The sequence below is a fragment of the Bicyclus anynana genome, chromosome 14 (genome assembly GCF_947172395.1).
Source record: "Bicyclus anynana chromosome 14, ilBicAnyn1.1, whole genome shotgun sequence".
Classification (NCBI taxonomy): domain Eukaryota; kingdom Metazoa; phylum Arthropoda; class Insecta; order Lepidoptera; family Nymphalidae; genus Bicyclus; species Bicyclus anynana.
Window position 1 is genome coordinate 9,334,824 of NC_069096.1, and position 27,425 is coordinate 9,362,248.

At 33.2% G+C, this 27,425-nt stretch overlaps 1 protein-coding gene across 1 annotated transcript; it reads right to left on the reverse strand.

Moving 5' to 3' along the window:
* Positions 1-474: 474 nt before the first annotated feature.
* LOC112046355 (glucocorticoid-induced transcript 1 protein-like) lies at positions 475-27,180 on the reverse strand. The gene is made up of 7 exons (XM_052885295.1): positions 26,425-27,180; positions 23,342-23,469; positions 22,568-22,715; positions 19,302-19,441; positions 18,033-18,132; positions 12,165-12,268; positions 475-10,177 (listed from the first exon to the last, which is right to left on the reverse strand). The coding sequence occupies exons 1-7, from the start codon at positions 26,699-26,701 to the stop codon at positions 9,968-9,970; spliced, it is 1,107 nt and encodes a 368-aa protein (XP_052741255.1). The 5' UTR covers positions 26,702-27,180; the 3' UTR covers positions 475-9,967.
* Positions 27,181-27,425: the final 245 nt, after the last annotated feature.

The window sequence follows — 27,425 nt, forward strand, 5'->3', positions numbered from 1 at the left end:
TACTATATGTGACAATTCAGCTCACTAAGAATTTTCCTTGAATACCGTGATAGAACAGTGGATATGACCTCTGCATCAGATTCCGGAGGGTGTGGGTTCGAATCAGGTCCGGGGCATGCACCTCCAACTTTTCAGTTGTGTGCATTTTAAGAAATTAAATATCACGTGTCTAAAACGGTGAAGGAAAACGTCGTGAGGAAACCTGCATACCAGAGAATTTTCTTAATTCTCTGCGTGTGTGAAGTCTGCCAATCCGCATTGGGCCAGCGTGGTGGACTATTGGCCTAACCCCTCTCATTCTGAGAGGAGACTCGAGCTCAGCAGTGAGGCGAATATGGTTTGACTAAATTAAGAATTTTCCTCAGATAAAACCTAAAACGACTGGACTATTACTGGTATTACTTGAAGTGTTATCACTTGAGCGAAGTTGTAGTCAAAAGTTACTAGAGGAATATAAAAAATAAAAAACAAGTATTTTAAATCAGTCTGTATATTGGATATGTCTGCAATACAGCAAGATACATTACAATGAAAACAGGTAAAAGTGATAAAATATTGGAAACACAAATAGTAATTAGAATTTCTTCTTTGAAACAAAACTATAATAAAACCATTCTTATCATTACTTAAAATCGATACTATTATTATTGATGTTAATTATTAATGCCTCCTATAAACAAGCCTTCTGTTGAACATTGTGTGTAAAAAAATAAAAGAATTTTTTTTCAATAAACCTCAACAATTTTAGAAAACTAAAACTCAACAATCCTCGCATAATTTCCTTAATTACTAATTTTTTAAAGTCGCCTAAACATTTATACTTTAACAAAATGCTGAACAAAAGGCTTGCTCGTTTATAAACTTATCTCAATGGGCACTTTTGGTTTAGTTTTATGTTAGTATTTAATCTAATATCGTAATAAAAATTAGAAACTTATTAATCATCTAAAAGCAAACTTTAAAATAATATTAACCATCTATAAAAAAGAACTATCAAATCTAAGGTTCTAGCAATTTTTATTTTTTTTTTATGTTACATCATCATCTCGCACGACGCCTACCCTGAACATACAAAAATATCTTTATGTACTTTAAAAAACATTAATAATTCTACACAAAGTTGTTTCATTTGCGAATATGATTTACATAATTATTCGAAGAATGTAAAAAGTAAACTATTTTCTCGTAATATCACCCAGTTATACTTGGGTATTGTACCTTCATTGTTTTAATAGGAGACCAATTGCTGGGTATGGAACTAGGTTAAAAAACATTGCTCATTCTATTAGGCTCTTACAACATGACATACCTACGTATATTATAATGGGATATGGAAACAACTCTATGCAGAAAGCTCTTACATAAAATTAATCGGCAAGGGTACCGTTGTATAGCACACATTTATTAACAGCTAACGTTTAGGGTCACCTAAATTTACTAAATCTTAAATTAGGTAACGACATAGGGAAAGATAAATCCTAAAGTACAACCTGGACCTGTGACATAAATCTAATAAATCGAAGTCGTACGTCACTAAGGCCTAGTTCGGACTACTTTAGTATTTTAGTCGAGTACGAACAATTTTTGGATATACCGCCCAAAAATTGTTCGTACTCGACTAAAATACTATATTAGTCTGTACGGCCTATAAAGCATATGTTTCGGGGTACCACAGGGTGTCTATCAACATCACGGAAGCTAACAGGAAGCGATGCGAATATAAAGCTTACGATCATTACAAAAACTGTACAATTGTTTACGGCGCTACGCAAACGTACACGCTCTGTTACCGACTTTATAGACGTGTTATCAACTGAGTTGTCGGGCCATAATTTCGACTCGCGACTCAGTCGATAGCGCACCGTCTATACCAGAAGTAAAACTAAGTCGCAAATAATTCAGAGAATGTTTATACGTAATATTTAATTACGTCTACCTAAGGGCCATCTATAAATTACGTCACAAGTTAATGAACGAATTGACGAAGTATGACAAAGTATGGGATGTCATGAAAATAAGGATCCCAATTTTTAATTTTATTTATAGCGAAAATAGCGAAAAATTCTTATCAAAAATATCTTAAACAAGTGCTGCTAGACAATTTGTAAATGTTTGATCGTAAACAGGGTGCATCGCGATTGGACAAAAAAAAAGATGCTGATTACATTTACATTGTTGTTTGACATAATCATGATTATTAGACATGCAAAGATTCTTTATTTGGATGCCAACTATTATGCTTTATGATTGGATAAAAAATATCTTGGTTAATAATTGATAAGTAAAAATCATAAAAATCGTGACGTAATTCATAGACAGATAAATCACATTTAACAAAAATAATTTCCTTCAATTAAGTAGGTATACTTTCTCTTGATAAATATTTAGTTCAACTGCTTAGAGTATTCCTTAACCAGAGATTGTGATGTCAAAGACAAAAAGCGTGTACGTGTGCGCAACGTATATATGTGTGCAACCAAAATAAACAGTTCGTTCGGAGGAGACGAAATAAACTCACAGATTTACGACATACATACGGTTCGCTAGAATATTTGTCAACATTACAGCTAGATATTGCACTTATGAGAGAAATCTACACAGTAATCCGGTTTTTAAATACTGGCTCGGCTTTGTATTTCCATATTTAAATGAATTTCATTAGTTTTTTTTTTGCGCAGCGTATATTACTATTATATCATTACAATATTTACCACTAATGATTGTGAAATCATAGATGAGTTTTATTGGTTTCATATAATACTACCGAATAAATTTTTAATGTAGGTATCTACATACATGAAATAAAAAAAATATATATACATATTATATGAAATTATTTGTACACAGTCAAAATTCTTATCGATCGTCACGTACACATATTAATATAATCAAAAAAAAAAAACTGCCATCAAGTTACCTCGAGTCCAAAAGATATTCAACGCCCTCCCTTGACACAAGCCAGCTCAAACCTCCACCACCTTACACTAAATCACTCCGCAGCACCTTCGGTAACACTTCACAACACTCGGCCACTGCCTGCTTTGTGTCGCACTACAAATACACCGTGAAGTTTCCTTCGTCTAAAACCGATATAACTTCGTCCTATAAAAAAAACAAAGTATAATTCAAGGAGTTACGATTGTCACCAACGTTCAAAAATCGATTATTTTAAAACATCCTGTATTTTCAAACACCTACCTATCCGTCGCGATGCCGTTATGCGGCTCGTAGGTCCCTTTGAGGTCATTCACTTACTAGGTCAAAGTTCAATGACTTCATACTTACGAAACAGAATTTTACAGGATGTTTAATGTCCATATAAACATAAGGTATAAATAAATTTTTTCATTAATAAATTGTTTTTTTTTTCGCTAGGTTGTGAATTAGCTTGAGGTCATTTTTAATATTGTTAAGGGGTTTCTTGTATTGGACTAATAACTGTCGGGCGGCTTACAGACAGTAAAACTAGCACGGTGTATATTAGATACACGTCAGCGTCGCAGTAACCCAGGTTGTCAAGCTACGACCTATATTCACTTATATATCACATTCATTTGTTAAATAATAATCCGTACACATAATTATACAAAATTATAATACACATATTATAGATATCAGCAACTCGATATTACAATCACAATGTTTTTACACATCAAATTCGGCATATTATATCATAAGTGTGGCTCCTAATAAAAATTTTGATTTGAGCAATGACAAGATTTAAAATACTCTATATTCCAAAGGTGAGCCGTCCCAAAAATATATAATTATATACTTCGCCGTCGAAATTTACAAAACTTTAAAAAATAATAGAACAGATCTAACTATGTTTTCAACATTCTACATTATCAGTCTCGATGATAGAAATGCGTTTTGGCCAAAATGAGAGATCCAATTGGCATGGTCCATACTTTCCTATCCAATGATATAAAACGAGTACCGTGTCTGTCCGTTGTGTTGCACCCAGTACAGATACCTGACCGACGCATTTCTCAACAAAATGTAAACAACTCTCTGTACTGTATATATACTCTTAATGTACAAGCAAAACTTTCATTTATTTATTACATATCGCGTGGTAATATATTTGTTGGCATATGTTCACACTTAGGCGTGCTACACACGTTTACACACTGGCAATATTATTCGTGTTATTACCAGCCCGCGTGTGTGTAATACGCCTAACACCAAGCGTGAAAGAAAATGGCGCGCATGCTCTCGAGTATATATAATATATATATATTTATATTTATTATATAATCATTGTCAAGATACCTGTACCAAAGCATGAGTAAAGATTTAAAAAATCAGTCTATCATCTTCCACGTTTTCTTGTCAAATCCCTTTTAATTTAAAGCTATCTTCATTAGAAAAACAGCGTACCACGAGTCCACGGCTTTCATCACTATCTCGGATACTCTAGCCCTTGAGAATTTTGGTCCAAGTTTATTTATCACCAAATATAAAAAAAAAATTACATTCGGATTCCATTCAGCAAACTTTACAAATTGAATGTAAAAAAAAACAAATATTTAATACTCGGAGATACTATTATTATACAAATGTGTATATGAGTTTATGTACAAGATTTAAACGATATTTGAGATCAAATTTGTAATCCAGTCTATCCGTGTCTATTTGTAGTTTTTAGGTAACATATCATTGAAATTTTCCATAACACATCCATTTTTGTAAACACTGCTATATAACATTCGTAATATTATGTTATATAGCAGTGTTTAGTAAAATGCCTCATTTCAGTTTAAAATATATACACAAAATATGTATATTAACACTACAATTTAAATAATGTGCTTCAGCAAGATAGATATTTGTAATCACATGAAACTTCACTTATAATTAAATTTATTGTACATTTAAATAAAATAACTTTGTTCCTAATAAACAAATGCATGTAGATTATTCAGTTAAGATATAGATATCATCAAAATAAGTTCTAATTTCAATACATAAAATGAAAAAAAAAAACGCCAAGCACATAATTTAAATAGCATGTAAAGTTTAACATGAGATTTTTGTAAGTAAATCTCACATATATTCAAGTTTCATTGATATAGTTCGTATCCATCTCACATTAAAAGAAATCTGAATACAAAATGTCACGATGCGAAATTTATTTATTGCGGGTTACTTTTTACTTTGGTTTATCTGTAAATAAAAATACTATTCATTCATATAAGTGACCACGAAAATTATCAAGCATGATTTCATTATTTTGAAACTACACAAACTTTTACTTACAAATACAATTCATTATTGTCACTACTGTTTAAAATTTTGGTAGTTCTATGAGATTTGAGAACAATTAACTTTCTTTAACATCGATCTTTTCCACAAATTACATATTTATTATGTTGATGAAAATGTACATAATATGGGGTTAAATTTAATTTACTAAAATTACTCGCAAATGTTGCGAAGTACCACTAAAGTTATATCTAACGAAAACATTTAATTTAATTTATGGTTATATTCAAAGTACAGATACTTGGATACAATTTAATTTTTTATACTATGAACATTGAACATAGTATGTATTTTTTCTTTTATACTCTCATAAATTCTATAAAATTTTGAAATTCACTATCAAAAAAGGTATCCGCCTCGTTTGAGTTAAAAACAAACATTTATTATTTATTCATTATGCTTTACTAACTAACTTTTAAAGGTTCTCTGAGAAATATTCATGTTTTTGTTCAATGCTATATTTGTGCAATTTTTTCATCAATATATAGCTTATTAATTACACTTCTACAATTATCCAGATTGATTTAAGTTGTATATATACAACTATATCTAACTGGCAAGTCAACACATTCAACAAATATGCTTGTATTGTTTAAGATAGGCCACAAAAAAGTCAATCTTTTCCGGAAGTCTGTTTATTTTGAATGTAGTGTTGAAATGATAGACCAAAATGTGTTTGTGTGTATAAACTGAGGGTTCATTGCGTCGAGGAACAACTCTTTAGTTTAAAACATCAACACACTGTCCGTGAAATTCATAGACAACACAAGCACAGAGTAAGAATGTATTATGGTGCCAGATAAAAATAATTCACATATATCTTATGATAAATATTAGACATTGTATTTAATATTCTCTCTTTCTTTATGTGGTAATCGAGATGTGATTCAAAATAATCCGTTATATGATAACTAGACATATTATACATTAATATCACTTTTATAACTAGCTTGTAAATGGATTTTAAATCTTTTGACATTAATATCAATTAAAGTCAGTGTGTTTAACTGGTGTTTGCAATCGTTTCTGTGTGCAATTAAGGGTAATAGGTCATTAAAGCCATCTTTGAACCATCATAATAACAAAAAAACGTAATTGTCTATGTAAGTTATAAAAGTGGTAGTAATGTATACTGTTGACTTAATAGCAAGGGCTTACATTTGCAAAAGTCAATTTACAAGGTAGTATAAGCAACAGAATATTCGTACACGAACTCTCAGCTGTTATAGACCAAATCAATTAATACTGGGTATAACCTACGAATAAAGAAATGTACAAGAAGTGGTGTCATAGACAATTTGGCAAGATAATAAAATATGTAATAACAAATACCATATTTAGCCTCAACTATATCTCACGTCAACGCTCCTAACACGCTCAGTCGAGTAAAAAAACAATATTATTGTAACAGTTTTCTTTAAAAAGTTCATTTTGAATATATTTTATAGTGAAGTTAAATACAAGCATTTAATTTTGATAAAGTGTAATCGAATCAGAAATTACGAGATCCGCAGAAGAATCAAAGTCACCGATCTAGCTCAACGAGTCGCGAACCTAAAGGCAATGGGCTGGGCATATAGTTCAAAGAGCCGATGAACGTTAGGGAGTTCCAAGGTACTGAAGTGGCGACCCCGCACTAGAAATCGCAGTGTTTGTCGACCCCCCACCAGGACTGACGACATCAAGCTAGTCGCAGGGATTTGCTGGATGCAGGCTCAGAATCGTGATGTTTGAAAAGTCACTATAATAGGCCTATGTCTTGCAGTGGACGTCCATCGGCTGATATGATGATTTACAAGATGTAGCCATCGATGTCCTAGTAAAAAGTGAATGCACAATCAGCGACCAAAAAACGTCCCCACTCAATGAGTGCCAAACACAACTTCTTGGCACTTAATACAAGTAGTCGCATTTGCTAATTCTAAGGTTGAATTAGCAAATGTGACTACTTGAATTGAGGGTTGAATTAGCTCTGAATTTGGGATTTTATTAAATATTGGATATATTTAAAGGCCTTCAGGTATAATTTTCTTTACCAATAAGTCAAAGCAAAATTGGGGAGTTTTTAAGTGAAATTTTCTACATTATTGTGCGTCTTTTTATTTTATGAGGTCAATGGATGTAGCCTATGGTTAAACACACTTTCATATTTAGGTTTAAGGTGCCTATTCAACTCTTGACTCGACAATATGTAAGTGGTAGAGGAAACAAAATCTCAAAAGGCAATAGAAAGGAGCATTGGCGTTATTATTAGAGGTTGTTGGAATACAACACATAAAAGAATCTTCATTACTAATTTCCTTATTCGTAAGAATACACGAGTATGGTACTAGATTAGACTATTAATCAATGGAAAAAAAGAGTTTTGTTTTCACTGTTGCATAGATTACATTTGAGATACCCAATGAAACCGAATGAATATTCAATATAAGTTGGTTTTCACAAAAGTTTCAATTGTTTGTTTCCAAATAAACTCAGAGCTTTTCAATGTCCCAACACATTCATCTATATATTTATAGATATACATACGTACATGTAATACAGATATTTTATGATATACGATATAGTGAAATGTATTTTGTGTCTATTATAAAAGTGGATGGATTGTTGTCTGTACATAAATTTTGTGTCCAATCTTTGTTTGATTTCCTTTTTGATTACAAATCGGGGGTGAAATGTGATGTTTATGGGTCCAGTGTGACCAATATTCAATGTCTGCCGACTTTTATATTACAATAGGGTATTTGACATTTTCAAAAATACGGGACCAAATGAAGTACAATGGCTAAAATTAATGTCTAAAATTAAAAATGTACGCACCGCGAAAGTTGGGCGTGATGTATTTGTATTGGCGAAGTATAAACCCCGGCAAGTTGAACCAAAAGACAATTGTTTGCGCAGGTTAATGATTTTATACTATAAGATATGTTACGTATATACAAGAGGTTCCAACTGGTTCAGCTGTTCAGCTGGTCCACTGGGTGCACAAATGCTAAACGAATAAAGTCACCCAGTTTGGCGTAATTTCATATAGTCTCATAGTAAACAACGAAAGTTACTTAGCAGAATTCATCATAATTTCATTAACAACCACTCTCCGAATGAGAGGGGTTATATATTATATACGTATGTATAAGTATATAACGTAAGTTATCACAAAATTATGCATTTATGCGTTCAGTGGAGTAGCTAAATTCTGATCACTTTTTGCGGTGATTTGTACGCACGTAACATATCTATTGTATAAAATATCGTTGACTAACACCCAAAAATGTGTTACTGCGCAGAGTTCAACTTGCAAGCTGTTTACTTTACAGTTTTACAACTTTTATAAGTCACGCCGATGTACCCGCGCATACGAGGAGGTTCTATGATCGGCTTTATGTATTTTTAACCGACATCCAAAAACGAGGAGGTTCTACGTTCGGCTTTATGTATGTTTTTTTATTTTAATATATTATTTTCAGCGATATTTCAGTCATTGAATAACCCATTTTGTCTTAGCTAATCATAGCTTGGAATCATGAGGACGTGGGTTCGTTTCCTGAGTCAGGCTACAAAATATTAAACTTTCTTTCTTCCAAGAGACCGTCAAGTCGAACAAATAACCATATTTTGTTATTTTTTTCACTACCAACATCCGCTCGCGTTGCAGGCACCGCTGTCTTGCCTTGATGATATTATAAATTTTAATCGGACATTCTAATGGCACAAAATTTTACATGTTTTTTTTTATTTTTTACAAATTAGGCCTACAAACTCAGCTGATGGTAAATAATGCAGTCTAAGACGGAAGCTGGCTAACTTGTTAGGAGGAGGATGAAAATCCACACAACTCTCGGTTTCTACACGACATCGTACCGGAACGCTAAATCGTTTGGTGGTACGTTTTTGCCGGTAGGGTGGTAACTAGCCACGGCCGAAGCCACCCACCAGCCAGACCTGGACCAATTAAAAAAATCTCAATTGGCCCAGCCGGGGATCGAACCCAGAACCACTTGTAAACCCACTGCGCCACGAAGGCCGTCAATAAAATAAAAACCGCTAAGCTTCTGGGACATCAGATTAAAATCCGGTGCGACCTTTGGGTACCGGCTCTAAGCCTTCATTCGCACGAGAGTTTTATAACGGACGTTAAAAAAGCGTTCAAATACAACAAATGCATTGGCAAGTATATGTTCACACGACAGCATATTTTAAAACACGACGCTTTTTTTCGAGCAGTGTTGCATTTTCAATTTTGGGCGTTGGAAATAGATCTTCATTAAACTTCATACTAAATTTCAACGCCTTTTTAACGTCCGTTAAAAAAACTCTCGTGCGAGGGCTACTGCATCGTTATTAGTTCGCAATAAGTTGTTTTTACTAACAAATATAAAAATTGTACAACTGTAACGTATTTTATTCATGCCATTTAACATACGTTCATTGCCAACAAGCTTCAAAATTTTCAACTGTCGCGGTGTGTAGGTAACTTAGGGATAATTATTATAAAAAATGGGGGCTTAACGCGTCTCGATAGTTGAATTGTAGTCGTTTTATCGCATCATTTAATTTTGTACATAACTACAAATTCAACTTTCGCGACGACTAACAAAAGGTTGCGAACGCAACAAACTTAACACCTGAAACATTGTAGGAAAATGTCAAATACCCTATTGCGTCGTCGAGTGACATCGGCCCCCCGGCGCTCGTCTCGTCAGTGCGGCGAAGCGTGCGGCGCGGGGTGCGGCAGCGCGTGCGGCGCGTGCGGCGAGCCGTGCGGCGCGTGCGGTGCGTGCGGCGAGGCGGGCGCGGGCTGCAGCGGCTGGAAGGCGGAGCCTAGCGACGGCCGCAAGGTGAACGCGGGCACCGTCGGCTTCATCACCATCGGCTCCACGTACGCGCCGTCGCCCGCTTTCAGGTTTACCTGGTATGCAACAAGGGGACAATATTTAGCGACAACTTACAGTGAAATTCATAGACGTTCTGGGGGTGCCCCCAGGATATCGTTCACCCGCTGAGTGTCGAATTTAAACTCTATGTGTTTGAGAATTCGACACTCAGCTTGTGAATGGTCCCTTGGGGGTGCCCCTGCAACGTCTTCGAATTCCACTGTTAGAGCTCAACGGTAAGAGGGGTCGGACTCATCACCGAGGGGTGGTGGTTCGATCCCCGTTCCGTTGGTGTATTGTTGTACCCACTCCTAATACAGTCTTTCCCGACTAGTTGAAGGGGACTGGGAATATTGGTCGTATTGGAAAGATATGACACATATATTCTTTAAAACAAATATATATGTATGATGATAGTTCTTTAAATTGTACATGTCTCCGTAAAATTATAAAACTGTTAGTTTATAATCGATCTTCCGAGATTGTGAACTGTCGATATGTTGTGAACAAGAGTTCACACATAATGGTCAGAACCGGAAGTTGAGTGGCTCAGAAACCAAGGTTAGGTTAGGTATATTTTAGGTACAAGGTTAGGTTAAATAGTTCATTATTTTTTTTAGAAAATCCTTACAATCTACCGAACTTTAGGCATACGTTGTGGCTCACTCTATCGACAGATCACAATCTCCCGAGATATATTATAATCTAACGGTATTTACAATTTTACGGTGACATATATAAATTGATAGCCCAGTGGATATGACCTCTGCCTCCGTTTCCGGAGGGTGTGGGTTCGAATCCGGTCCGGAGCATGCACCTCCAACTTTTCAGTTGTGTGCATTTTAAGAAATTAAATATCACGTGTCTCAATCGGTGAAGGAAAACATCGTGAGGAAATCTGCATACCAGAGAATTATCTTAATTCTCTGCGTTTGTGAAGTCTGCCAATCCGCATTGGGCCAGCGTGGTGGTCATTATTGGCCTTACCCCTCTCATACTGAGAGGAGACTCGAGCTCAGCAGTGAGCCGAATATGGGTTGATGACGAAGATATATAAATTAAGAGAATGCTAATAATAAAGCAGTTTCGTAGAAGCTACTTAATGTGGAACTACATAGATTTAAAGGGTTAAAACCTTACTTATTGATTACTTAAAATTGACCTGATTTACCCAATGGCAAACAATACATTTAAACCATCATCCCCATTAACCAATAATTAAATTATAGTTAATGATATATATTTATACACTAATATATTGCACGTGATGCTGGGAGGAAAAAAAAAAGTGTGACTTGTGTGTGTGTGTGTGTGAGTGCGAAATTAATATACAGCCGTTAAACAGTACTCATCAAGAGTACTGTTTAACAACAAAGAAATTATAAATGAAGGTAGAAAACGATTTCATAACTTATTTATTTTAAATTATGTGTGGTTTGTTTATAAACTGTTTTATAAAATATATTAACCATATCTAATTGTTCAAAGCTTATAAATCAAATTTATTTCATTAATATAAGAACAAGGCAATTAAAATTATTATTAGGTGTGAAATGACTAGTGATTTATACCCTCATTTTTAATTTGCTTGTTGGTAAACAGTACTCATCAAGAAAGGCTGTAATATAGTATATTTGTAAATTTTAAGCAAATGTACAAACATACTAAGTAAGAAGACGCATTCTATACTAAAGCCATACTTGATGTGCACTGTTTACCAACAAACAAATTAATAATGAGACACACACACACTTTTGCCATTATATTATTAGTGTGATAATTATTATTATTATTATTGATTAATGTTTTTGTATTTTAATTAGTATTTTTTTTCTTTCTTTTTTTCTATTTTGTGTTATTTTTGTTGTAGTTTGTAAATTGTGTCTCACCTGTACTGTTTTGTTAGTAATTATATAAAATTATAATGTTTATTTATTGCCCGGGGAGACTAATTGGGCAACTGTAATGTCTTCACGGGTACTGTTTAAGTAAATAAATAAATAAATTCCTGTGTTTCCTCACTTTTTCACAACCATCTGGAGGCTCGCGGGCTAGGAATCGGTTTATTTGTGGTGAAGTCCCAAGTTTTGAGCCGTCGAGATCCGGTGAGGAGCAGACACTTCCGCCTGGAAAATTATATACATATAATTATTAAAACTGTCTGTCTTTGTATAACGAATTGTTGCTATACTAACAAGCGAAAGATACTCAATACAAAAAATAAAACAACTAATAATAATACTTTACTTCTTTTCCTTAATTTCTCCAATCCATTCATTGTTATTAAATTAAAATAATTACCATAATGAGAGGAAATAAAAGAAAAGTAAAATTAAACGTAAAAATCTAATTGTTTATTTTAAAATGACATGTAAAAGGTATGTTCAGACTCATATCCGAAAATATATGTATGTTTCAGTCTATCAGTTCCCTTTAATAAAAAAGTGTACCGTCTCAGGACGATCGACAGACGTCATAATCTAATTAAACTAATAAATTTTAATTAATTGAAACTTATTAATTATTGAATTTAATTAAGAATCCTCCATTGTTGGAGAGGTGTGAAAAACATTTTGACAGTAACAACAGAATTTTTTAAAATAGTCTGTGGTCGTAAAATTTTGCTCTGTCAAATGCAAGTGTCAAACGTGCCAACTTCAGCTGTAACGCGATACGTTAGCCTTCCTTATGAAGTTATCATTTAAAAAGACTCAATAGCTCAATCAGGTCAAGTTACTGAAGTGGAACAAAATCTGAGTGGTCTAAGGTTCAATCCCCAACCGATGACATACCTGTTCATTACTATTTTCGTTTATCAGGAGAGTAAAAAGAAATATTGGTCATTAAAAAATATAACTAATAATATTTTTTTGTTAAAAAAAAACTAATAAATAAAATAATATCATGGTGAAAAAAAAAAATAAAATGTTCACTAATTGAATCACCTAAAGTATCTTACTATTGTGCTAGAACCTTTTTATAACACTCAATAAATAATTCATGATTCAATGTATTAAACCTACAACACTACTCGGTACTTGTGTCACATCATATGTAATAATTTGTTACTAGCAATCTGCATAATACAGTTATTCCATACAATACATAGACAATGTATAGAATATCTGAGGCTTTCAGGCAATGTGTAATTACTTATTTGACTTATATAATGTATGTGTCACCGTTAAATTGTAAAATACGTTAGTTTATTATCTTACTCGCGATATTATAATCTGACATTATATTGTAAACTGATTTACAAGTTAACGTGTTATTTTTCGGTATAATATAATCTATCGAAATGTAACCGTTAAATTGTTTACCATAAAAAAATACCATAGACTTACAAAAATATAACATAATAAAAATAGTAAAAAATTACAATGGACAAATCAAAGAAAAAAAAAAAAGAAAGAAAATCGGGTGGCCAGTGCGTTTCTTAATTTTTTTAAACACTTAATTTTAATCACTCTTCTTCCATTATAAGTATAATTTTTTGTTAATTATAAGTATTATTTTATCAAATCTAAAGTTAGGTTAGGTTAGGTCAGAACATAAAAATATCGAAAAATAACACGTTATAAATTGTAATCAGTATGTTCAGTTCACAATATAACGACAGATTACAATATCGCGAGTGATTTTAAAAACTAACGTATTTTACAATTTAACGGTAACTAACATATACAATTACCAGGGATTTCACATTTAACAGGGAGGGATTGACTGTGTAAAGTGAACACATAGATTTGTATCTGTATTTGTCCATGTTATGTAAGCATCAAATAATTATGGATTCAGCTACACAATCATACCTTAACCTAACGTAACAAGCTGAGCTTTATATTTATATATTTCTACATCCACTTCCAATAAAAAAATTATAACATCAAATTAACTAAACAGATTTGGATACCAATTTTATTCAAAAGCCAGTTTTCATTACGACATTCCTGAATGCTACGCTGCTAAAAACGCAGGGCATAATTATTAGCAAACAATATAATATTTCATAATTACTAGGTATTCTATACACTGCCTTAATATTGTACTGAATACTGAATATAATATAGATTGCCAGTAACATATACATATTATGAAATATGGATATCAGATTTGCATGCTTGGACTTTTTGGTGCATTGCTATTGATTGCAGAAGATGCAAAGGGTTCTATGTGATCGAATCGAGCACACTGTGCTATTTGACACAGTTTTGTGAAATGTATGCATGCAGTTCCAATACTATGATTTCTTAATTTCCGTTAATAGCTTTTTGTTATTCATGAAAATGATGACATGAACAAAATTAAGATTTTCACTCAGACATGTACAGATTAAACAAGTTGTAAGTTATTTTTTACACAGTCACAAAATATTAATATTTTTCATTCCTTTCAATAAGGAATTGGTTGGCTAATTTTGAAAAATATATTTACTAATAAAAAATATACTGAAAATTAGTGTACATCACTATTACAATATTATATAATTTTTTTGGTTATTTTAAATAGAATTACACACTCATTGTAATCTAACGATATTTTGATTTAACGAAATTAACGGTAAAAATTATCTTAAACACATATGAATACAAAGTAGCTTAATCTGCACTTGTTAAAAAACGCGTCATACAATAATATTGCATTGTTGTAATTTTAGTAATGAAGTTTTATTCCATAAAGTTTTACGCCCAACACTTTTTAGAAACCCATCTGTTTATTGGATTTTATATCAAAGTTAGTATGTTAAAAAATATTGTGTGCAGGTTAGACTAAGAATAATTTAGGCAAAAATTAACCATTATTAAGTATATGATACTTAGACCAAGAGTTATTAGACAAAAAACTTGCAATATATTTTTTAACATACTAAAGGAGATTTTTTTACATGTTAGCCCTTGACTACAATCCATGATGATGAATTCAATCCAAAGATGGTCCATTTCAGGTTCACTCTTGTACCCTGAATCATTAAAATTTAAAATTTTATTAAAATCTAAATAAGTGAATAAATCTAATTAAATAAAAAATAAATAAAATTATAACCCATGTTTTTGATTTATATCAAGACTAGCGGACGCCCGCGACTTCGTCCGCGTAAATTTCGATGTCAACTTTACTACTACCCCTACCCTACCCTACCACTACCCCAACCCTACCGTACCCAACCCCTACATCTACCCTACCCCTACCCTCCCCTACTCCTACCCCCACCCTACCCCATAGCTACCCCTACCTTACCTACACCCTACCCCTACCCTCCCTGTACCCTATCCCTTTCCTACCCCTATCCCACCCGTACCCCTATCTCACGCCTATCCTACCCGTACCTCTACCCTACCACTACCCTACCTCTACCCCTACCCTACCACTACCCTAAACCCGGCCCTAAACCTACCCTACCGCTACACTACCCCTACGCTTCCCTACCCGTACCCTACTTTACCCTGTAACTTCTCTACCTTACTCCTACCCTTAGCAAAATCGGTTAAGTCCTTCGAGAGTGGTGGTATGACCAAGAGAAATAGAGACTTCTATGCCAATAATATAAAGAGGTAAAGTTCGTGTGGTTGTAGGAGGTAATCTCTGGATCTACTGGACCGATTTGGAAAATTGTTTTACCAATAGAAAGCTACGTTATTTGCGAGTGTCATAGGCTATGTTTGATCCCCATATTCACACGGGAACGGGAACTACGTAAATGAAAGCGCCGGGCGTTATATAGCGGAATTTCTGCATCTTTTAGAAATTTTGTATTATCTCCGAAACTACTTAAGTAATTAACATACTGTAAAGGGCAAATCTTATCTCCATAATATCCTTGTGATTATTAAATAATTTATTTTAATAAGAATTAAAGTTTAGTTGTATAAATAATGACGTAAACCTAAGTATATAAAATTAATAATTTTTAAAATACAAAAGGTACTATAACTGCTAATATATAGAAGATAGATATATGGTGTCGCGGACTTTTTTGTAGAACTTTTAAAGATACATAAGGTCTCCATACATTAATTTCAATTTTACACAATAGTTAAGGCAGCGCATGCGAATAAGTCTGTTTAAGAGGATTTTCAGTCCGACCTGTATGACAAAAACTGTGATAACTCGGCTAATATATATGATACCAATATAAAATATATAAGAATTTTTAAAATCGGACCAGTAGTTCCGAAGATTACCCCATTTAAAAAATGTGACAAACTTACAAACTTTACCTCTTTATAATATAATATTAGTATAGATGGCGCCCTTAGAATAACTATGACATGACAATTGACAGCAAAAATCATAAAAAACTAGTGCATTGAAAATGTCATAAATCCGCCATTATTACCCATATTAGTGTTGCTTTTCTTCGGAGAGAATGAATATTATTTCGAAAGAATATTATTAATAATGGTAAATTCGTAGATTTGTATAATCCCAAATAATTTTTTTTATTATTTAAATTTAATATTATTTTTGTTTATTTTTTTAATATCAAAAATAAATTTAGTTTTTCTTATATTTCCACCAGGGTACATCATGACTGATCCTGGGTTCCATACAATTTTGGAGCATCATCTTTGATAAAAATCACTTTTCATCCACAAACAGATGGGTGAAGGTCATTTTTAATTCTGCTCTAATTATAAAAAGACTGTGTTAGGCGTGAAACTTCAAAATGATTGGTTTGACTGCAATGTGCCTAAGAGACAAATAATAAAGCGAATGGAGTAAAGACCTGTCGCTAGAAGCTCTGCTGAGCCCGCACTGGAGAGGGAGCCCCGGGATGGTGGATCTATGCCCACAATTTATTTTACATATATTTGATCACAATAAAGATAATAAAAGTAAAAAAATAATAGATTTAAAAATTTATATTTCTGATATTAAAAATAGCCTTTATATTGTTATTTTAACCAATAATGCTAGCCACCCACCATCCAATAAGCCACCTGCCTTTGACATCCGATAAAACTGATTGTGTGTGTTGGTCGCGATGTGTATGACATCATGGCATGTGGACTTATCAGATGCCGGGTGGCTAGCATTAAATTGGGAAGTTTTACTAAAATAAATTATTGTTATGAATAATCATAATTTTCATACAAACTATTTTGTCTAATATCTTCACAATATGAAATAGATATTAGGAAATAAATAGCAAACAGTTAAGACATAGTAAATAATAATTATATCTGATATAAGTGACATTAAATCAGGAAATAAGTCTGGCTTCAAATGTAGTAGTAAGTTGATAATATAAACACCTTTGTGTAAACTAAATAGAACAGCAGATGTCGATACTTATAATAGGTGTGTGGTATAGAAACCCATTTACCATTTCTTACCAACCAACAAATAGTAGATGATTTATAAACATTTAACGCTCTTTTAATTTGTCTGTACACCTTACTAATACAAACAAAGTCTTTTGAAAATAGAAAATTTGTACTTATTACAAAAAAAAAAATTGTGTTATATTGTTTCTGAAACCCTTATTCTTATGATATTTAGTAATAATTTTGAATACTATTGTATTATATTTGAATATTAGTAGAAGATTCGTATTAAAAATGACATTCACCCATCTGTTTATTGGATGAAAGTGTTTTATATCAAATTTAGTTTGCTAAAAATACATTGACTAAATATTTCCTGGCCATTACAAAACTATTATTACTATCATTAATAATAGTTTGGCCAGGAGTTTGAGGCAATCTACTCGCAATATATTTTTTTAATGTACTAAATTGATATAAAACACTTTTCATTCAATAAACAGGTGGGTGAAGGTCATTTCTAATACAGATATCAGACTATATCAATAATATTAATTATAAGTAAATAGATTTGTATCATTAATTGAAAAATTCATATAAAAAAAGAAAAGCCACATACCTGACGAGTGTGCTGTGTGACAGAGGTCGTGCGGGGTTTGTGTGTTGACTGAACGTCTCAGGAGCTCGGCGAGCGGCGCGCGGTGACCTTCAGGCGTGACCTGATCACAATCAAAATATTATGTACTTTTAGCAGAAGCTTCAAAAGTGAATTTAAAAATGAAAAAAAATCAAAAGTGGGTTCAGTAGTTTCAGAGCCTATTCAATGCAAACAAACAAACATTTCTTCTTTATAATATTAGTATAGATTACTAGCAACGCCCCAGTATTACCGACGTAGCTCACGTTCTCGTGGGAAGATAAAATACAACCCATGTTACTCGCTGATAATGTAGCTTTCTATTGTATGCATTTTGCAAACAATGTATGTAGTATGTAAAATGGAATAGCATTTTATATAAAATTCTGCTCAATTCAAAACAGCCATAGTAACTCGTATATTAAAATAATAATTGTATTGATTTCCTATTCTGGCTCTGCTTTGTTGACATATTGACAGCAGGCATTTGCAAAGACAACTGACAACAAATGCCAATCAGTGGATATGTATTTGCAAAGTTGGATCAGTAAGAAAATAATGAAATCAGTTTATTTTCTATGTTGGCCAATGTTATTTTGTCAAAAGTTGTAAAAAGTACAAGATTTTTATAACATTTTTCATTTCCGTATGGTTTTGAAGGTTTTTCAAAAGTTTTTATTTCAGACTACTCCTTTGGCCCTAGTGACCAGTTTCATGTCTCATGTCTCTATGGATAAAGATGTTTAAAAATAATATTTGTTTTTGTTTTAAAAATTAACAAATAGTTCCTTTGCCTTTGCCTTTCCTAAATGGAGGGGTCCATTTAATCATAGACTTTGTGAGTGGGTACAATGATGTTCCAAAGGTGGAGCTTGAATCCAAAACCTAACTAAGGAGTTACTCATGATTAAAAATAAAGATAAGAAACTTGCCCAGTGCGTGTTGGGCCACGCGCAGTGTAGAGTTCCTTGGATTAAATGAACATTTCAAGCCCTTATTATGCAGAAAATAGTGCCCACAATATTTATTACAATTCCACATTTCATTACACAAAAAAAATTGTGAACACACACACAGAAAAAATTCATTCTCACTTTACATAGGGAGTTTATTTATTCTAATTTTCTATTAACCATTTTATTGACGTGATTGATATATTACATGTGGACTGTGGAACTCTAAAAAGAGATTTACACTTGACATTTGTTTTAAGAACTTTCAGTATATGATAAATACGATAAGTCATATTACCTTATCTCTTAGCCGATCAATATGCGGTGTCTGTGTGCCACTGGCGGGGTAGAGGACGAGTTTTTCTATCTCTTGATTGAGACCTTCTACTGATGATCGTGCTGCCCTTAGAGGCACGCTGCCTGTGCCAAAACGAGACCCTGCAAAGGTGTTAAACAATATTCACAGTCAAACTTAAACTCTGTTTATTTGACAAATAAGCTTAGTTTAAGCACACTTTCGAAAAATCAGATTATGTAATTAATTACTAGCAAATTCAGTCAAGCTTCGCTTTGACTTATGTACACTTCTTCCCTACCATACCCTTATCTTACACCTACCGTAAAATTGGTTCAGTAGTTTTGGAGCCTATTCAACACAAACAAACAATCAAATCTTTTCTGTATATAATATTATAGTGAGATGTAGAGTCGAAAACTGTTATTAAAAATTACGAGGATTTCTAATGCTTCTTGGTCCCAGAAGCCCAGAACAGACTCAGCGAGGATGATTTTTTGGCTTATCACCATTTTACAATATTGACTAATTTTTATTATTGCCAATCTCTTTTATTGGTGCGCCACAGGGACAGGTCATTGGAGCTAAACCTCATCACCCTGCTCCAATATTGCTTGGTGGGCTTAATGTGATTATGTTTGACTTAATAATCCCTATCGGTAGGCCGCAAATGGATTTGCGTGTAAATGAATGAATGTCAAAATTTGAAATAACATTAATTTTAACATAGATTTATATTTTATTTCGTGTAGCTGTTATGAATATATGGATATTTCTACTATAGTCCACAACTTTAGGTTTTTTACACAACAATAATACTACTCAAAAAGGTTCTTTTAAGCGACACTTTTCGTTTCGATTCACATACATTTTATTTTTAATAATAAGCTTTACGGCTCTGGGTTCTAGCCCTTTTGAGTCCGGATTCACATACAACAAATTAATTATCACGGACCAATTATAGAAAGACCTGCCCCGCAAGACGTTACCACTCTGTCAAACAACCAACGATCTAACGTGTTATCGATTGTATCTATGTTTCATTGTTGTAATCGTTTTCGCCGTCTAAAAAGCTCCCTAATAATTCCGGTTTGTGTAGTAAGTAGTCAGTCAGTCAATGTCATGAAAAACGGTCAACAACTTCTAATTCACTAAAAGATGACGTGACGTTTAATTTGAAAATATTTCTATTTTATTTTTGTTATTCTTTACATGGTAGCCCTTGATTTCAGTCTCACTCAGTAACTGATGTTCAGTCAGTAACTGATGATGCAATCTAAGATCGAAGTGGGCTAACTTGTTAGGAGGAGGATGAAAATCCACACCCCTTTCAGTTTCTACACGACATCGTACCGGAACGCTAAATCGCTTGTCGGTACGCCTTCGCGGTCGAAGCCTTCTACCAGCCAGACCTGAACCAATTAAGAAAACCTCAATCGGCCCAGCCGGGAATCCAACCCAGGACCTCCGTCTTGTAAATCCACCGCGCATACCACTGCGCCACGGAGGTCGTCAAAAACATAATTATAATTAATAATAAATTAAAAAAATATATAAAAGAAAAATCGATTCTATTCTTCTAACGAACGAACGAACAGCAAAACATTGATCCATTAATTGAATATTCTGTGTACAGATTATAATTATTATTTATTCTTGTTAAATTTTTTCGATGTGTAAGTTTACCTCGTCCCCCTCTAAAAACGACAGACAATTTTGTTGCTGCATTTGGGTGCGATGCATTTCCATGTCTAACTCCTCTATGTTAATTAAATAGAGTTTGCAGAAATACAACACAAACGACATAAAAAGAACCTTAAATACCCCAAGCAGACATGAGTCACAAACCATTTTGAAAAACAAAGATTGAGTTTTTATGGGTATTAATATGCATTTATAAAATTAAATAAGAGCTTTAATTAATTTTATAAATCGTATTATCGTATTATCATATCAAAAGAAGAAAGAAGTTGTAATTCAAATGATGTTTTCTTTTATTATAATGTGAATAAAATATTTCATTTATTGCAGAATTACCTTAAACTATGATTAATTTTTTGATTTTGTATTGAGTGAAAGAAGATTTGAGATTTGACAGTTCACACTTCACAGCACAGAACACTACTTTATTTTTTGTCTGTGACTAATACTCCTACTTCACAGTATTCGTTAACTAAATCCAGTTTGTTGTGCATATTTTCTTCCCTTATAATTTTTGTTATTTCGTTTTGTTCTCGTTTCGTTGTTATTGTTTATTATTGTTATTTGTTGTTCGTTTACTGTTTTTAATTTTATTTAGTTTAGTACGAAATTAAATTAGCACTTTAAATCTTAATATTTTACAAATAGAGGCCTAAATTGAAAAGTAGTGTCTTAACAAACTCATCAAATTCTACATAAAAACGTATATCTAACAATATCCCACACTACGAGAAAACGAGTAAAAACTACTTGTCAAGTTTTTAATTTACGCCTATAATCGCGTACATAATTTTCATAGTCAAGCTACAGTTTTCTATTAGTAGTTGAGTTACAGATAGAAGGACAGACGGACATGGGTATGGGTATCTTCAAGTCAAGAGTGAATAGGCATCTTCTAGGCAAGCGCGGTCTACCAAAGGCTGCCTCATAGCTTACAATCTAGCGTACAGCTAAGCGGTGCTTGCTTATACATAATAAAAAAACAAAACTATAAGGGTTCTTTATTGACCACGGAACCCTAAATATAAGTGAAACATTATCTGTTCGATAAATAACAGTTTATAGGAACATAAAATATAAAAAAAATTGTCTATCAAAGGAAGTTTTATTTCATGACAATATTCGTGAATAATGCTTTAGTAAAATGTTGAGCACCCCTGAATCATATGTTTTTGTTTATTTACATTGTTTAAAATACCTACCCGATCTGACTATAAGTATATGTAGTACACAAACATGATGTTTCAAACTGTAAACAATGCTTCGTCAAAGGAGTAGCTGCAGTACATAAAAGTTCAGAGACATTGATTTACATTTACATAAAATATTAATTATTATATTCATGGAGCTGATGGACACTGAGGTCCCAAGGTGCTCGAATGGCTCCCCACCAGACGGACTGACAACATCAAGCGAGTTGCACAGATTCGCTGGATACAGGTCAGCATTGAGATGTTTGGAAGTCCCTACAAAATATGTCCTACAGTGGATGTCCATCGGGTGATATGATTATAATTTTTTCTCAATTGATGATGATGATGATAATATAGATAATAATGAATACTTACAGAAACCAGGACTCATTGAATGTGAGGAATAATCTCCAGATGCTGACGGTTTGTGTGGTCTTTGGAGACGGCTCCTAAGGAAACGATCTAGTTTGTCATCATCAGAGCCCCTAGAAGACCGACCTGATACTCCGCCACCCTCATCAGTCTATAATGTAATAAAATTGATCATTTGTAATATTGTTTCATTTAACAATGTAACTCTGTAACAATGTTGTCATTTACAAAATAAAATTACATGTTTTACACATTTACATTCTATTTACAGTTCTGTAAAAGTTCATTGTTTAACATCTTGAATGTTGTGTGAAAATAAATAAAATTTTAAAAACATGTTTTGTTAAAAAAACAAACAAGTGAGGCCAAATTGGATGAGTCTATGATTTCCTTTGACCAACTACATAGTTGAACATCAGACAAGCTCCTTGGTATCATAACAATGCATTGCCATTGACAATACGCAAGTACATATTTGATTTCAATTTGATCTCCGGAAGTGAATTTAATTTGGCATCCACAATGTTTTGGACCCATCATATTTTAAGAAATCAAGTTAAAGTTAGTATAAAATTGTTACGATTTTGTTGTTTGTAATGAGACCACGTTCAAGTGGAAAGAATGCTCAGGCAGCATTAGCTAAAGAACCATGGGTTGATTCTGCAATTATTTCATAATTTTATAAAGTTCACTTCAAAAAATCATTTTTGAAATAGAGTGTCTGTTCAACACAAATACAGTATTAAAATAACAAAATAAATACAAAAATAATCTTACTTGTGTAGATTTATCAACTTGTAACTGTCCTGCGTGAAGGTAGTAATCCCTCGGCCATTGCCCTTTATGATAAAGAGTGTCTAGAGAGGCTGTGCGTCTGATAACATTAGAGCTAAAGCGTCCTTTTCCTGAAAATAAATAATCAAAGTTATATCATAAATTTTAATTTGTTGATTGGTTTGTTATTCTTTTACACATTGAGTATTGCTACAATTTGCAACAGAATAACAGCACACTCAAATCTGATTAGTCTTGGATTTAGTACCTGCCTATTGGACTCTGTACATTATTTTTTTTGTATGAGACACACTCATTCAGTCGTCAAACTATGAGCAGAGGCGTGAAATACAGTAAAAACTCCTCATTCCTTATTCAAATTCTATAAATGTGCCACAAATACAGAAACGGTGAATATGGAATGGTATTTTAAATGTTCTTTAGTGACAAAATAAAACGAACAAATATAGCTTACCATATCCATTAATTATTATTATTTTCAGTGTTAGACAATGGTTTAAATAATATTTTCTTGCTCCATAGTTTTTAAAAGCTTCTTTAATTCAGACTGATAATATTTAGTAGTAGCATTCTTAAACGTTCATTGTACTACATCACATTTACTAGTCCACTCCACTTCATTATTGCATTCGTAATTTTGGCAATATTTGCATGTAAAATTTAAAATTTGCGCAATTTTACGTCATTTTTGGCAGTCAGATCCGTGAATAACGAAATCTTTAGCCACTAACATAGGAACTGGGTTGCAATTTTTAATTTGTGAAAATGCAAATATAGGAAGCGCAAATAAGGAGCTTTTACTGTAATTGTTCAATAATATTAGATATTAGTTGGAGAGGAAAGGGGAATATTACTGGAAAAGTTACTGTTACATTTTATAGAAAAAGAAACAATTGTGTGACAAGTCTGGCAAAAGCATGAATGAACAGATAGTTTTTAGACAAGCATGCCATTATTTAAATCTCATAAGGCATCTCTGATAACACAGGTTTCCACATTGTATACCTTGCTATGTGTATAGTATGTAATGCTTTTGTTAATGAGCAGAACATTTTTTAATCACTGCATCCCATCAACATGATTACAGCCAAGCACTAGCCTAAAAACTTGATCATCATGAAAGTTGTTAAGACATTATGATGTGTGCAGATATCTATTACCTTTAAGCTCATATTATTTAGAACTGCAAAAAAGTAATGCTTATAAATGAGAGAAAACATATTTTATTACATGTGGGCAAAGTGGCGGCCCTGCTAATGTCAGCCACTGACCATCCAATAAGTTCATAAGTTTGCAGAAATGGCATGGCTAATGACAGAAGGTCCGATATTGGTTGTGTGTTGGTTGTGATGTGCATGACATCATTCAGATCACGACCGATGCACAATCAGTTTTATTGGATGTCCTGCCATTATTGCTGCAAACTCATGAATTTGGTCAGTGGCTTACATAATCTGAATACATAAAGCTATTATAACTGACTATTTCTAATAACACACAGCTCCAACCACCGAGTTTATTGTGATGTAATTTAGCACCAATGACTATTTAAAATAGGGACCTAGCTAGACATTACCCCTCTGGCAAAGATCAAGAATCAATAATCTAACGTGTTTATAAAAACTGTTGCTATAGAATAGATGTTTCATTCTTGTAATTGTGTAATTGAATGGCATAAAAATTGGTATTGATGTAAAATAGATATCCTTATAAATATCCTTCACTGCTCTGCTCCTATTGATTACAAGTGATGAAAAGTATACCTGCTCAGGAGTAATTGTGCCAAGTTTCATTTAAATCCGTTGAGTAGTTTTTGTTTCATTTCAATTCAAAATTTTTACTGATTACATTTCTGGAATCAGTGACAATCATTTATCACCCCCTGATAGTTGTTTTGGAAATATATTTCATGTACAGAATTGACCTCTCTACAGATTTATTATAAGTATAGACTAACATAGCCGGTCAAGCTTCGCTTTGAATTATATGCACTTCTTCTCTACCCTTACTTCTTGACTCTTTAATCATTTTTATGGGAAAAAGAAAAGGGTTGCTTTTATGGTTTTCTCTGCAATTAATCTAATTTTTCTTACCTTTTAAACCTTCCCTATACCTCCATAGACATTTCAAGACCAAGATAAGATAGATCTGTTCAGCCGTTCTCGAGTTTTAGCAAGACTAACGAACAACAATTTCTTTTTATACAATATATATAAATTAATGGTGGTAATATTTTTCGAGTTTACCTCGTCCTGCTCAAAAAACACAGTTTGGGTGCGACACAGGTTATTATTGGTCAATGTTTAGCACAGATAGTTAATATGATATAAGTATCTGCTAACATTTACATTTACATTTGCAATATATATTCACCTCATATGTGGAATTCCTGTGGCAAATATGTGTGTGAAATAGTTACAGTAAGAATTGAACATTCACTACAATTTTTTGAAACATCAAGCTAAGCTACACATTAATAACATCAGCCTATTCTTAATAGTCTATAGTAGGGATAAGGTCAAGGTCACTACACTAAAAAAAACTATTTTTTTTGAACAAAAATAGTTATTATGATGTCTTTTTTTTCAAGTAGACATTTTCTTTGTGTGTATAACGGAGATATCTCATCTCAGTTATGTATAAAAATGCAGTAATAGGGAACAAATCTACGTCCATACCCTGATTACAGAGTGTTCTGTTATATTCAGCAATCAAGCTGTTGCTTTAGTTGATGATACACTGAAATATTGTCAACCTTTTTGTAACAGCATGGTGGGTCAAAGCTCTATTTTTCTATCCCCTTCATATCTATCTATGTTGCTCTCACAACTGAGTTCAAGATATCAATTTGCTGACCATGATGAGGATAAATCCAAAATAAGTCAATTAACATTAACAAACATCTGATATTTTATTATTCTTGCATTTAATAACAATGAATTAACATTTCAAGCCTTCAAATTAAATCTTTTCTTTTATTTTTTGCAATAAATAAATCGAAAACATTAATAACATTTGTTAAATAAAAAATATAATTATGTATAAACAAAGAATGTAAACAATACCTTTGTAGTTGACAGCGCCAGGGCTCCTCTGTCCGGAGAGCGCGTGATCGGGCGATATCCGCCGCCACACGTTGGTCGGCGACAGTGTTGGACTGTTGGCGGCGTTCTTCTTCAGACCACCGCCTTTCATCACCGACGACACCGGCAGTGTCGCCCTCATAGGCCCCTGCTTCCCCACTGGGCAATCCGACTGTTTTCGTACACGGCCCGACATTTTCCACCCCCACACGCTACTATCACTCAAAAACAAACACCTCTTGCACCAACTATAACACATAAGCTAACCACCGATGTCCAATAAAATAACATAAAGCGTAAACCGACGACGCCGCACTGGCTCTTTGTAGAAGGATTTTGTTAGGCCATAGAAAAGACTGCGCTACGTACGTATACATAAGATTACACTACACATCACTGGCATCGGCGAGTTCGAAAAACTACAAGTAAACATAAATCGGTTGCATTTAATCTTCATCTAGCACGTAGTAGTGGATAGAACAGAATTTAACAAACAAGTCACATTTTTTTCTGCACTCTAATGGATGAATGAATAAAACTGACAGATGACATGGGAGATCGCGCCATTCTTTTACTGTTTAAAAATAAACTTTCGATGAAAAATCACTTTCTATGAAATGAAATGAAATTAAAAACAAGAAGAAAATTGTGCATTAGTGATGAAAATGAAACAATTTATTTCTACTCGTCGGCATTGCAATTAACAGCTGATTACTCCGCCATGACAGATTGTCTGTGGTCATTAGTCAAAGAACAAGAAAATTGTCTCTGGTAACTACTTGTTTTTTTTTTAATGCAAAGTTTCGCCTGGTTTACAATGCTTTGGGTTCTAAAATCTTTTGCAATGTGTAGACCACTGACGTAGACCCCCTTGGATTAATAAATTCTATGGTGTGGCGCATAGAATTATTAGGTAGGTACTTGTACCAAATCGTAAATCTATGGTGTGGCGAGTACGAACTATAAAATTTTTCGTACTCGAC